The following is a 13,942-nucleotide window of genomic DNA, read 5'->3' as shown; positions in this document are numbered from 1 at the left end:
CAGGGTACCCGATCAATGTCGGGAATGTGGTGTCCCGAGTCATTTCACAGGTGGTGGATGAGGGTGATAGGTCCAACCCATTCCCCAACTTCTTGACGATGTATTTTGAGGACCTCAATGTGGAGAAGAGAAAATTTGACGTGAAGGTGAAGGCAAAGGCACCCTTCTCGTGGTATAGCCTACAGGGTGATGACAACCCTAAGGGCAAGCACTTCAAGGGAAAATCCACTACTTCAACTGCCCAAACTGAAGATCCAGTAGTGGTAGTGACTACTCCACAACCTCTCCCCACTGCAGCAGATATGGCCTTAGGTCCATCCACCTCCACTGATCCATAGATTCCCTCCACCACTGCCTATCCATTGACTGCCCACCGTCTGAGCCAGGCCCTCACCAGCATCAACAACTGGATGCAGATAACTACTTCTAAGCTGTCTATATTATCTACTACCATGGAAGCTCAGTCAGCACCTCCACCTCCACAGGTCCCACAGTCTATTGAGGACGCTCTCAAGGATCTTCTGGACAACCCGAAGAAGATCCTTGAGAACTAGAAATTGCTCTCGGACGTTGTTGATTCATATGGAAAGGCTCTCAAGGAGCTTTCTAGGGAGGTTAAGAAGATGAGGAAGCCTAGGGCTTCCAAAGAGTCCCTGAAGGAGTTGAGGGTCGAGGTGGAGAGATCGAAGGCAGATCACCTACCTTTGGATTTGCTACTACAGGACCTTGTGCCAGCAGCCTATCCCTAGCCAGAGCAGTCCTAGAGGCCTCCCAAGAGGAAGAGGATGATTCCCAGTTCAGATGATGCAGTTATCTAGTTGGCAGACCCACCAGAGACTTCCTCCAGTTAGCCACAAGATGCAGCCTAGGAGCCTGTCTAGGTCCAGGTCCAGGTCCCAACAGCAGAGCCACAGGACACAGGGAGCCAACCTGAGGTTTCCGAGCATATTGAGGATCCAAGGACCACTCAGGATCCCATGATGACAGACGGCCCATATGGAGTTTCTGTATCCTCTTTGCTTTATTTTTGGTACTTATTGTGATTAGTTGGTATTGAGGACAATGCCAGCTTTCATTTGAGGGGGTAGGCCCTACTTTGATTGATTTGGATGACTGTATATATTTGACAGATTTTATGATTTATTTCTTTCTTTTTTTATCTTTGGTATGTATATAACTTCAGCATTTCATTATATTTTTCGTACTTTTTACCTTGGGTCTGTATATAAAAGTATATTTCATTGTATATATTCATCTCCCCTATTGTATATTCGATTAAATGCCCTCTTGTACATATTCATTCTACTTTCCGCATTTTTCCTTGCTTAGCTTCTTATTTATGTTCGTAGCTTCTTATTTTGAACTTTTTCATTAAGCCTTTGGTTTTCTTAATGCCACAGTTCTTTCCAAAGATGGAATTTGTGTGAACCGGGTGGCACTTCCCAATGATGGATGGCATGACAACCTTCTTAAGGGTTTGAGTCTGTTTTTATTTTTGCTTTTTAGTAGTTAGTGTTAAGGGTGCCTCAAGCAAAACTTCACTTGGGCCTAGCTCATTTGGCTTTGATCTCATGGTCAAAAACAAATTGTTGAGTATAAGATGGTGAAAGTCGTGACCTTGAGACTCTTATGTTGACCGATAATCATCAAGTAGTTTTTTGGGACCATTGTGTGCTCAAATATTATCTGAGGTCATTGTGGGCCTCCGACTCTATGTCTTTAGCGATCCCATAGCTTGTGTGGTGAGAAATTGCATTGCAAGTCCAAACCCGAGCCATTGGTCTAGAACTTGCCCTGAATGTTTGTCTAGGCGAAATCCTAAGTGAAATTTAACTTGAGACATGATTATAGGCTCTCATTGATCCAAATTATAGCTTGAAAACTTCCATAGCCTACCAAAATAAAATCCCTAATCAACCCTTTTGAGCCTTAGACCTTTTTCCTTCAAGAACCATAATACAAGCCTTTACCCGTTCTAAAAGATACCATCCCTTGGCACCCGATCATTCCTTAGCACATGGCAAAAGTATAAGTTTGGGGGGGAGAGACGAGGATTGCAACAAAGAGGTAAAAAGGCAATAATGAAGAAAAGGAAAGGCAATGAAAAAGAAAGAAAAGCAAAAAGACAAAAAGAATGTTCAATATAGAAATGAATAAAAGGGATTCAAGAAAAACAAAGAATGAAAGGTGTGGAAAGTTGAGAAAGGAGAAAAGATTTGAAATGAACAAGAAAGAGTGATAGTGTGTCTACCTAACCCCTTAGAAAGAAGTGAAATGACTTAAAAAGTCAAGTAAATGTGTGCCAAAATGAAGCAAAAAGAAGTGTTTAAGGGAAGATGGAACCTACTTAGACCAAACATTTCCTACCCTGAACCATAAGCCTTCACTATGTCTCCACAAAAGCCCTATATGATCTTGAGTTGATTGAAGCTTACATTAGTGGTGACTCACAAAAGGGGCAAGCATATGGTACTTAGAGCCGAACTTGTCACTTTTCCTTGAGAGAGATGAGTGTATATCCATTAACCTCGTTCTAAGTGCCACTACCCTAAAAGTGAGGTTTGCTTAGGGAGAGCTGAGGATGTGTGAGTTTGGGTTCCACAATGACCAAAGTAATACAAAGAGTTTCTTTGATGTGTTGAGTCAACTCTTGATGCTCTTGTGTCGCACTAAATCCATGGTGTTTAAAAGAGTGAATCTTGTTAGTGATTCATTTGTATTGAGGGCAATTGTTAGTCCCAATTGATGCTAGATGAGGTCACTTTGGGATAGCTAAATTTTCTTGTATATTCTCTTAAGGGGCGGGTCTTATTTTGTTTGCTTGAGAACAAGCAAAATCTTAGGTTTAGGAGAGTTGATAACTAGGGAATTGTAAAGCCCCAGAAAAAAATTTGCTTAGTAATTTAAAATTTCGTGGTGCCAAGGTAGGCCAAATATTTTATCTTGCGTGCCAATGAGGATTAAGGATATTATGGATTTCAATTGGATATTTTAAGAAGTGTATAAGTTATATTAGAGGTGAATTGGAGTCTAAGGAGAGGCCTAAGTCTAAGACAAGTTAGAAATGTTCATATTAGACGAAATCTGTAAATGAGTGCGCACAAGACCTCATTTTGAACGATCATATCTCCGCTTTTATAAGGAATTATTTGATGCATAACCTTTCACATTAAAGCCCTTTGAGTCTAGTTTCCAACTCAACAAACCGTTCGTCATTTGGAGGTGTATACGTAAAGTTATGACCATTTTACTGGGCAGGTGTCTCTAGCGCGAACATTAGCGCGAAGTCGCGCATTATGCTGAGTATTCTGCCACCCGCGCTCCTGGAAGGTTTCTAAATATCCTAAAGACCAGAAATAAGAGAATTCGAGTCATTTCTCAAGTTTAGAGCTTCCTCTTCACCCCCAACTCGACCAAGGCATCCAATTGCACAACTAAAGTGAGTTTTTAATTGTGTTTTCATGGTGATTTCACTTCTCAATCACTAGTTACAACATGATTTTGATTGGGTTTCATATGGTTTCTTCAAAATATCAAGAACACCCCAAATTTGTCTTTCAAGATTTGGTCTACAAGAGGTAATCCTACACCTTAGACTTACATATATGGAGTTATTATGGAAATATGAGTATGGATTAAGTATTGTAACTCATGGGATGGGGATTGGAAGTCATAGGTGCCTAACCTAGGTTGTGTTGGTATTGTAGAGATTGTGAGGTGGGTTATTGGGGTATGATTCTTGGGGTAATAGTATTATGTATACATGCATGTACAAATTAGGTTTGTGGGAAGATTGATGAATATAAATAAGTAAAGATTGGGTTGGGGAAAGAAGAAAATCTTGTAAAAGGAATTTAAAATCAAGATGCTCAACTAGTGTTTGATAAAATGCTCAAATGAGCTGAAACCATGAATACCTTCCTAATTTGTGTTAATTTTGTTATGTCTCAAGTAGATTGGGATTGCTAGGATTTTCTAAACGTCGTAGTAACTTAAGGAAAGATCAAATGAGGTATGTATGGCTAACTTTGACCTTTGTAAAGTCACTTTGTTTGGTGTACGAATATTTGGTATGTGATATCTACGTGGATTATTTGTGGAATTCTTGTGATTGGTATGATTTGATTGTTCGTGGTTAAGTCTCCCGATATAATGGTGTACGTAATTGGCAATAAACCAAATGTGTGATTGTGAATGTGTTATGTGGTAAGAGTTGAGAAACAAATGATGGAAGGAAATCGTAAATGATGCAGTTGGAACAACTGTGGTAATAACATATATGGCTTGTATTGGCAATTATCGCGGTGACATAAAATGCATATGAGTTGTTGAATATGATGGAAATAGTATTGATGGCTATAGAAATTCTTTGAGAATTGTTGTTGTTGTTCTTTGTGAATTGTTGTTGTTGTTGTTGTTGTGTTGTTTGTGAATTGTGATTGTTCGGTGGGATCGGGTTGCGCTCCGCAACACGAAGTAATTAGGTGTGGGTTGTGGTGATAAGGGTGGCCGAGGTAATAACGGTGGCCGAGGTAATAAGGGTGGAAAAGTGATCGAAATCACTATTGAAATGAAAATATGAGAAAGTTGTGAAATCATTGATGTGAAAATGTTGAAGGGAAAATGGAGAGATTGTAACTTGTTTGTCTTGATGGTTTTCTTTCATGTGTATTTGATTGTTGGTTCCATTACTACTTGTTACTTGTGTATGGTTTGAGTTTACTTAGGGCAAGTTTGTTCATACATACCAGTACAATTCAAATGTATTGACGTCCCTTTTGTCGGGGGCGCTACATTCGTGTTATGATTGTAGGTGGATCCATAGCAGGTACTCCAGTCCACCGACCATAGCTCCCCTTCACTTTCCGCCAGAAGCATTGGTGAGCCCTTTTCCTCCCGGGGCCTTGCGTGGCTCATGCCGCTTTTTATTTTGGAGTCTTGTTTTTGTTTTTGGTGTAAGGTATAGCCGGAGCCTTGTTACCGGCAAGTATTATATAACTCTTTTGTATCCCTAGAGGCTCTATAGACAGGAAATGTGGGTTATGTACTTATGTATTTTGGGCAGTATAACTTGTAAACCACGCTAAGTAACTATGTATGCTATGTAAATCTCGTAAGAATGTGTTTAAATTTATAAATGGCTATTTCACTTGGTTAATGGGAAATGGAAACGCGGGGTAACACGTGAAATAGGAAAGGCACCCAGGTTCGCTTTGCTGGGGCTGCCCGGTCGAGCACCGGTCGCGCCCCTCGGTTTTGGGGCGTGACAAACTTGGTATCAGAGCCTAAGGTTTTAAAAGGGTCCTAGGATGTCTCGGAGCCGTGTCTAGTAGAGTCCTTCTTATCGGTGTGTTGTTGACCACATCTATAAGTTGGAGGCTACATGGGCATTTAGTAAATTACCTTTTTCTTTGTTACTCCATATCATGCGGTGAAGTGAAAATTGGAAGTATTTACCTCTAACTCGTGCTCTGTTCCAAATTTTAGTAATGGCACCTAATAAGAGAGCTAGACTCGGCCTCGGGGCTAATGCCACCCCAAGTGTGGCTATGAATCATGTACCTGATGTCGTAGTTGAGAGTGACTCCTCGGTCTTGAATCTGCCTGGACCATTTATTCCAGATCCATGTATTCCTGTTCCAGCTGCGGTAGAGGTGCTACCATCCCTCCAGCAGATATTTCAGATCCTGATGCAGTTCCAGCTTTCGGTCCCGGGGTTTCTAATGGGGACCTTAGAGGAGCCATTCATATGTTGATCCAGTTAGTGGGCGCTCAGGACTAAAGATCCCATGATGCCCCAACATCCTCCAACGGATAGGGAGATTCCGCCAGCTCCAGAGCCAACCAGTTTCTGCGGTTGGGCCCTCCAAAGTTCACAGGTACAGACCCAAAGGCCGATCCGCAGGATTTCCTTGATGAAATGTATAAGACCCTTCGAGTGATGAAGGCTACAAAGACGGAGGGGGTTGAGTTGTCTTCATATAGGTTGAGGGGAGCAGCGTATTCATTGTTCGAGATGTGGGAGGATTCCCGTGGGGAGGAAAGACCTCCAGCTAGATGGGATGAGTTTGTAGATGCATTCATGGACCACTTCTTGCCTGCCGAGACAATGGCGGCCCGTGCCACTGACTTTGAGGTCCATAAGCAGGGCAGTATGAGTGTTTGGGAGTACCACATGGAGTTTGTGAGATTGTCCAAGTATGCTCCCCAGTTAGTGTCGACCATGGGTGATCGAGTTCGGTTATTTGTTCAAGGTCTTAGTCCCTTGGTGGTGAACGAGGCTGCTACAGTGGCCTTACACTCAGATATGAATTATGGGAAGATTGTGGGATTCGCTCAGGCCACAGAGGCTAGAAAGTTGAAAATACGGGAAGAAAGGGAGAGTAACAGTAGGGCCCGATCAGTGGGTCACTCAGGGAGACCAGTTCAGAGAAGGGGGCCATCAGGGTCATCCCAGTCATATGCTTAGTCCTCAACTAGCGCACCGCCATCTGTGCACAGTTATCAGTAGAGCAGTCACTTGAGACCAGGTTCAGAAAGCAGGAGACCCCATCAGTCCGGTCGTCCAAGAGGGGGATCACAGCAGCATGGGGGAGCTCTATGCCCCAAGTGTGGGAGATTCCATACGGAGGATTGTTATTTGGATATCCCGGTGTGTTATAGATGCGGGGTGAGAGGTCATATCCAGCGGGACTGTCAGGCGCCCAGACAAGGCACGGGTAGGGGATTTGCTCAGCCATCCGGTTCTTTAGCTGCTACATCATCTGCGTGCCCTCCAGCTCCAGCAGGGCATGGTGCAATTAGGGGTAGAGATCATGGTAGAAGTGGACCTAGCCGATTTTATGCTTTGAGTGGTTGCCAGAGTGTTGAGGCTTCTCCAGATGTTGTCACACGTATCTTGTCTGTTCAGGCCATTGATTATTATGCTCTTATTGATCAGGGGTCCTCTTTGTCTTATGTCACCCCATTCATTGCTTCAAGTTTTGGGGTAGAACCCGAACAACTTCATGAGTCGTTCTCTGTATCAACTCCGGTTGGTGATTTTATCACAGCCGCACGAGTTTATAGGAATTGTGTTGTCACGGTATGTGGTCGTGCTACCACGGCCAATCTTATTGAGCATGGAATGGTGGATTTTTATGTGATTATGGGAATGGACTGGCTTTATTCGTGCTTTCCTAAACTTGACTACCGAACGAGAGTCATGAGGCTTGAGTTCCCTAATGAGCCGGTTATTGAGTGGAAGGGAAATGGTGTGGTGCCGAAAGATAGGTTTATTTCCTACCTTAAGGCTTCAAAGATGATTAGGAGGGGGTGTATCTACCATTTGGTCCAGGTGGCGGACACCACTTCAGAAGTGTCTGCCCCCAAGTCTGTGCCAGTCGTGAATGAGTTTCTTGAAGTGTTTCCGGACAAGCTTCTAGGGATCCCACCAGATAGGGAGATTGATTTCGAGATTGATGTATTGCCAGATACGCAACCAATATCTATTCCACCATACAGGATGGCGCCAGCGGAGTTAAGGGAGTTAAAGGAGCAGCTGAAGGATTTATTAGAAAAGGGGTTCATACGGCTAAGTGTGTCATCGTGGGGTGCTCCTGTTCTTTTTGTCAGGAAGAAGGATGGGTCGCTCCGGATGTGTATTGATTATCGACAGCTTAACAAGGTCGCCATCAAGAATAAATATCCTTTGCCTCGGATAGATGATTTGTTCGACCAATTGCAAGGTGCAAGGTTCTTCTCCAAAATTGATCTACGGTCCGGGTATCACCAATTGAAGATCAGAGAGCAGGATATTCCTAAGAACGCTTTTAGAACTCGCTATGGTCACTTTAAATTCTTAGTCATGTCTTTTGGGCTAACCAACGCCCTGGCAGCTTTCATGGATCTTATGAATCGGGTCTTCAAGCCATTTCTAGACTCCTTTGTGATTGTTTTCATTGATGACATCCTTGTTTATTCGCGGAGCCGGGAGGATCATGTCGATCACCTCAGGGCAGTTCTGCAGACCCTTTATGAACACCAGTTGTATGCTAAATTTTCAAAATGTGAATTTTGGTTGGAGTCCATTACCTTTCTAGGCCATGTTGTTTCCAGTGAAGGGATTCAGGTGGATCCCCAGAAGAATGCAGCAGTAAAAGATTGGCCTAGACCCACGACCCCGACGGAGATCCATAGCTTCTTGGGTTTAGCGGGGTATTATCGGAGGTTTGTGGAGGGATTCTCTACCCTCGCCTCCCCTTTGACTAAGTTGACGCAGAAAGCAGTTAAGTTCTAATGGTCCGATGCTTGTGAGAAGAGTTTTCAGGAATTGAAGTCGAGATTGACCTCGGTGCCGATATTGACCTTACCGGAGGGCACGGAAGGATTTGTGGTTTATTGTGATGTCTCCAAGGTCGGTTTGGGGTGTGTGTTGATGCAACAAGGGAAGGTTATAGCATATGCTTCAAGGAAACTCAAGAATCACGAGAAGAATTATCCGACGCATGATTTGGAGCTTGTGGCAGTTGTATTTGCCTTGAAAATATGGCGGCATTATCTTTATGGGGTCCATGTGGATGTGTTTTCGGACCACAAGAGTCTCCAATATTTGTTCAGGCAGAAGGAGTTGAATTTAAGGCAGCGGGGTGGTTAGAATTGATCAAGGATTATGATATGGATATTTTGTACCATCCAGGGAAGGCGAATGTGGTGGCCGACGCTCTCAGTCGGAAGTCCATGGGTAGTTTGGCTCATTTGGGAGCGGATCATAGGTCTTTGGCTCGGGAGGTTTATCAATTAGCCAGTATGGGGGTTTGTATTTCGACCTCAGACGAGGGGAAGGTTATGGTGCGTAATGGAGCAGAATCATCACTGGTAGCGGAAGTCAAGGAAAAGTAGTTCATTGATCCAGCATTGGCGCAGATAAAAGAGGCAGTTTTGAATAACAAGACTTCGGCCTTTTCACTTGGTGGCGGGGATGGTGTTTTACAATGTCAAGGTAGGCTATGTGTTGCAGATGTGGATAATCTTCGGGATAGGGTAATGGCAGAGGCTCATAATTCCAGTTATTCGGTGCACCCAGGTTCTACAAAAATGTATCATGATCTCAAGGAAATTTATTGGTGGAACGGTATAAAGAGAGGTGTGGCGGACTTTGTGACTAGATGTTCGAACTATCATCAAGTGAAGGCCGAACATCAAAGACCTGGTAGATTGACTCAAATCATAGAAATTCCAATGTGGAAATGGGAGATGATAAATATGGATTTTGTAGTGGGGCTGTCGCGCACTCCACGCAGGTTCGACTCAATTTGGGTGATCGTTGACCGACTCACAAAATCAGCGCATTTCTTGCTAGTTAAATCTTCCGACACAGCGGAACAATATGACCAGTTGTATATCAAAGAAATAGTCAGGTTGCATGACACTCCAGTCTCAATCATTTCAGATCGAGGGGCTCAGTTCACGACCAACTTTTGGAAGAAATTTCAGCAGGGCTTGGGCACTCAGGTAAATCTCAGCACAGCTTTCCATCCTCAAACTGACGGGCAAGCAGAGCGGACTATTCAGACGCTTAAGGACATGTTGCGAGCTTGTACTCTTGATTTCAAAGGTAGTTGGGATGACCATTTGCCAATCATAGAATTTTCTTACAACAATAGCTTCCATGGTAGTATCCAGATGGCACCATTCGAGGCACTGTATGGTAGGAGATGCAGGTCTCCCATTGGGTGGTTCGAGGTTGGAGAAGCAGAATTGATAGGGTCGGACCTCATGCACCAGGCCTTGGAGAAAGTCAAAGTTATTAAGGAGAGGTTGAAAACTGCTCAAAGTCACCAAAAGTCTTATTCGAACATTCATCGTAGAGATTTCGAGTTCAAAGAAGATGATTAGGTATTTTTGAAGGTTTCCCCCATGAAGGGAATCATGCGATTTGGGAAGAAAGGGAAATTAAGTCTGAGGTATGTCGGACCATACAGAATTATTCAAAGGATCGTTCAAGTGGCATACAAGCTCGAACTGCCACCCGAGATGTCGTTGGTACATCCGGTCTTCCATGTGTCTATGTTGAAGAAGGTAGTGGGAGATTCATTCGTTATTGTGCCAATTGAAGCTATTGAGGTTAATGAAGAACTATCTAATGAAGAAATTCCAGTTGCCATTCTTGATAGGCAAGTCCGTAAATTGAGAACTAAGGAAATTGCCTTTGTAAAAGTGTTATGGCGGAACCAGCAGGTTGAGGAAGCCACTTGGGAAACCGAGGAAGAAATGAGAAAGAAGTACCCACATTTGTTTGAATAGTTATGTAATAGATTTCATGCATTTGGTTCCTGTAAACTCTTATCTTTTGATTTGATCTATGTTAAACTATTCCATTTTGACTATGTATGTTGCCTATGTGGCCATAGTTGGTGTTAAACAAGTTATGTTATGTCTATGGAACATGTATATACTGTTAGGATATGTATCTGGGGCACTCTGACAGGTGGATAGTCCTAGTTACAAAGGAAACTCTGGCGAAATTCTCGGAAAATCTAAGGAGTTAGCCAAATTTGGGGCTGATGATATATTTCATAATGTGAAAAAGCAAAAGTTACATAAGGATGGCTAATGGATGAAACTTAATCCTCTTTCGAGGACGAATGATCTTAAGCGGGGGAGAATGTAAAGCCCCAGAAAAAAAAATTGCTTAGTAATTTAAGATTTCGTGGTGCCAAGGTACGCCAAATATTTTATCTTGCATGCCAATGAGGATTAAGGATATTATGGATATCAATTATATATGTTAAGAAGTGTATAAGTCATATTAGAGGTGAATTGGGGTCTAAGGAGAGGCCTAAGTCTAAGCCAAGTTAGAAAAGTTTCATATTAGACGAAATCTGTAAATGAGTGCGCACAAGACCTCACTTTGAACGATCATATCTCCAGTTCTATAAGGAGTTGTGTGATACATAACCTATTACATTAGATCCCTTTGAGTCTAGTTTTCAACAAAACAAACCGTTCGTCATTTGGATGTGTATACGGAAAGTTATGACTATTTTACTGGGCAGGTATCTCTAGCGTAAACATTAGCGCGAAGTCGCGCATTATGCTGAGTATTCTGCCTCCCGCGCGCGAACATAGCACGAGCTCGCGCACTTGGAAGGTTTTTAAATATCCTAAAGACCGTAAATAAGAGAATTTGAGTCATTTACCAAGCTTAGGGCTTCCTCTACACCTCCAACTCGACCAAGGCATCCAATTGCACACCTAAGGTGAGATGGTGATTTCACTTTCTCAATCACTAGTTACAACATGATTTTGATTGGGTTTCATAGGGTTTCTTCAAAATATCAAGAATACCCCAAATTTGTCTTTCAAGATTTTGTCTACAAGAGGTAATCCTACACCTTAGACTTACATATATGGAGTTATTATGGGAATATGAGTATGGATTAAGTATTGTAACTCATGGGATGGGGATTGGAAGTCATAGGTGCCTAACCTAGGATCTGTTGATATTGTAGAGATTGTGAGGTAGGTTATTGGGGAATGAATCTTGGGGTAATAGTATTATGTATACATGCATGTACAAATTAGGTTTGTGGGAAGATTGATGAATTTAAATAAGTAAAGATTGGGTTGGGGAAAGAAGAAAATCTTGTAAAAGGAATTTAAAATCAAGATGCTCAACTAGTGTTTGATAAAATGCTCAAATGAGTTGAAACCATGAATACCTTCCTAATTTGTGTTAATTTTGTTATGTCTCAAGTAGATTGGGATTGCTAGAATTTTCGAAACGTCGAAGTAATTAAAGGAAAGATCAAGAAAGGTATGTATGGCTAACTTTGACCTTTGTAAAGTCACTTTGTTTGGTGTACGAATATTTGGTATGTGATATCTACGTGGATTATTTGTGGAATTCTTGTGATTGGTATGATTTGATTGTTCGTGGTTAAGTCTCCCGATATAATGGTGTACGTAATTGGCAATAAACCAAATGTGTGATTGTGAATGTGTTATGTGGTAAGAGTTGAGAAACAAATGATGGAAGGAAATCGTAAATGATGCAGTTGGAACAACTGTGGTAATAACATATATGGCTTGTATTGGCAATTATCGCGGTGACATAAAATGCATATGAGTTGTTGAATATGATGGAAATAGTATTGATGGCTATAGAAATTCTTTGAGAATTGTTGTTGTTGTTCTTTGTGAATTGTTGTTGTTGTTGTTGTGTTGTTTGTGAATTGTTCGGTGGGATCGGGTTGCTCGCCGCAACACGAAGTAATAAGGTGTGGGTTGTGGTGATAAGGGTGGTCGAGGTAATAAGGGTGGCCGAGGTAATAAGGGTGGAAAAGTGATCGAAATCACTATTGAAATGAAAATATGAGAAAGTTGTGAAATCATTGATGTGAAAATGTTGAAGGGGAAATGGAGAGATTGTAACTTGTTTGGCTTGATGGTTTTATTTCATGTGTATTTGATTGTTGGTTCCATTACTACTTGTTACTTGTGTATGGTTTGAGTTTACTTAGGGCAATTTTGTTCATACATACCAGTACAATTCAAATGTGTTGACGTCCCTTTTGCCGAGGGCGCTACATTCGTGTTATGATTGTAGGTGGATCCATAGCAGGTACTCCAGTCCACCGACCGTAGCTCCCCTTCACTTTCCCCCATAAGCATTGGTGAGCCCTTTTCCTCTCGGGGACTTGCGTGGCTCATGCCACTTTTTATTTCGGAGTCTTGTTTTGGTTTTTGATGTAAGGTATAGCCAGAGCCTTGTTACCGGCAAGTATTGTATCACTCTTTTGTATCCCTAGAGGCTCCGTAGACAGGAAATGTGGGTTATGTACTTATGTATTTTGGGCAGTATAACTTGTAAATCACGCTAAGTAATTATGTATGCTATGTAAATCTCGTAAGAATGTGTTTAAATTTATAAATGGCTATTTCACTTGGTTATTGGGAAATGGAAACGCGGGGTAACACGTGGAATAGGAAAGGCACCGGTAGCGCCCCTCGGTTTTGGGGCGTGACAGGAATATGATGCATTTTACCCTCCTTCTTGCTTAAGTTTTCATTAGAAATGTGTACAAATAATCTCAAAGGCTCACAAGTTGTGCTTGATTGCAGGTTTGATCAGCAAGGTGACAAGGTGTCAAAAACCAGCTCAAAAAGGAGTGAAACTTGTATAAGTACCAAGACAAGACAAAGCTAAGTAAAAACAGGGCCAGTGTGGCCGCACACCATTATGTGCAGTCCCAAAAAGTGAAGTTCAGAGAGGTTGCTTTTCAGGCCATAAGACAATGCGGCCGCAAAGGGTTTTGTGCGGTCTGCATTGGGTTCACCACGGTCGCACTCGATTTTGTGCGGTCCCCAGAGCCAAGGTTCAGAGAGGTGGCATTTTGGAGGATAAAGCCCAATGCGGTCCGCGGTCCATTTCATGTTGACCGCACTAGAAGCCACCGCAGCCGCACTCGATTTTGTGATATCCGCATTGCCCAAGTTCAGAGAGCAATTTATTGGAGCCTACAGCCTTAGTGCGGCCGAACTCAATTTTGTGCGGTCCGCACTAGCCCTGCAGGGGTACTTTTGTCCAGAATTTTTAGCTTAGTATAAATAGCTTCTTTTCCCATTTTTAGGTGATCAGATAGTTTTGTACTCAGAGTTGTGCTCGTGACTTCATTTATTTTACCTATTTTGAGTAATTTTTGCTTAATTTCAACATTGAGTCTTCAAGTTTAATTTAACAATTATTATTATGAGCTTTTCTTCATCTATTACCTTGTTTTCTTCTCTAATTATGAGTAGCTAGGCCCATAAGCTAGGGTTGTGGCTCAACCCTAGTATGGGTAATTGATGAGTCTTGTGTTTTAGGGCTTGATTGACTATGGTTGTTTGATATTTGGACTAATTTCATGTTTAATTATTGAATTAGTGGTTGCAAACACTAGTTACTCTTTAGTTGACT

General features: G+C 42.2%; 1 protein-coding gene across 1 annotated transcript; it reads left to right on the top strand.

Moving 5' to 3' along the window:
• Positions 1 to 5,920: 5,920 nt before the first annotated feature.
• Positions 5,921 to 10,594, top strand: LOC138887488 (uncharacterized). The gene is made up of 7 exons (XM_070169242.1): positions 5,921 to 6,383; positions 6,531 to 7,826; positions 8,678 to 8,793; positions 8,905 to 9,595; positions 9,889 to 9,944; positions 10,060 to 10,158; positions 10,469 to 10,594. Exons 1-7 carry the CDS (start codon positions 5,921 to 5,923, stop codon positions 10,592 to 10,594), a joined length of 2,847 nt encoding a protein of 948 aa, XP_070025343.1.
• The last annotated feature ends 3,348 nt before the right edge of the window (positions 10,595 to 13,942 follow it).

Source organism: Nicotiana sylvestris, chromosome 3 (assembly GCF_000393655.2).
Source record: "Nicotiana sylvestris chromosome 3, ASM39365v2, whole genome shotgun sequence".
Classification (NCBI taxonomy): domain Eukaryota; kingdom Viridiplantae; phylum Streptophyta; class Magnoliopsida; order Solanales; family Solanaceae; genus Nicotiana; species Nicotiana sylvestris.
The sequence above is the reverse complement of the archived record's forward strand: the minus strand, read 5'-3'. Positions and strand labels throughout refer to the sequence as shown.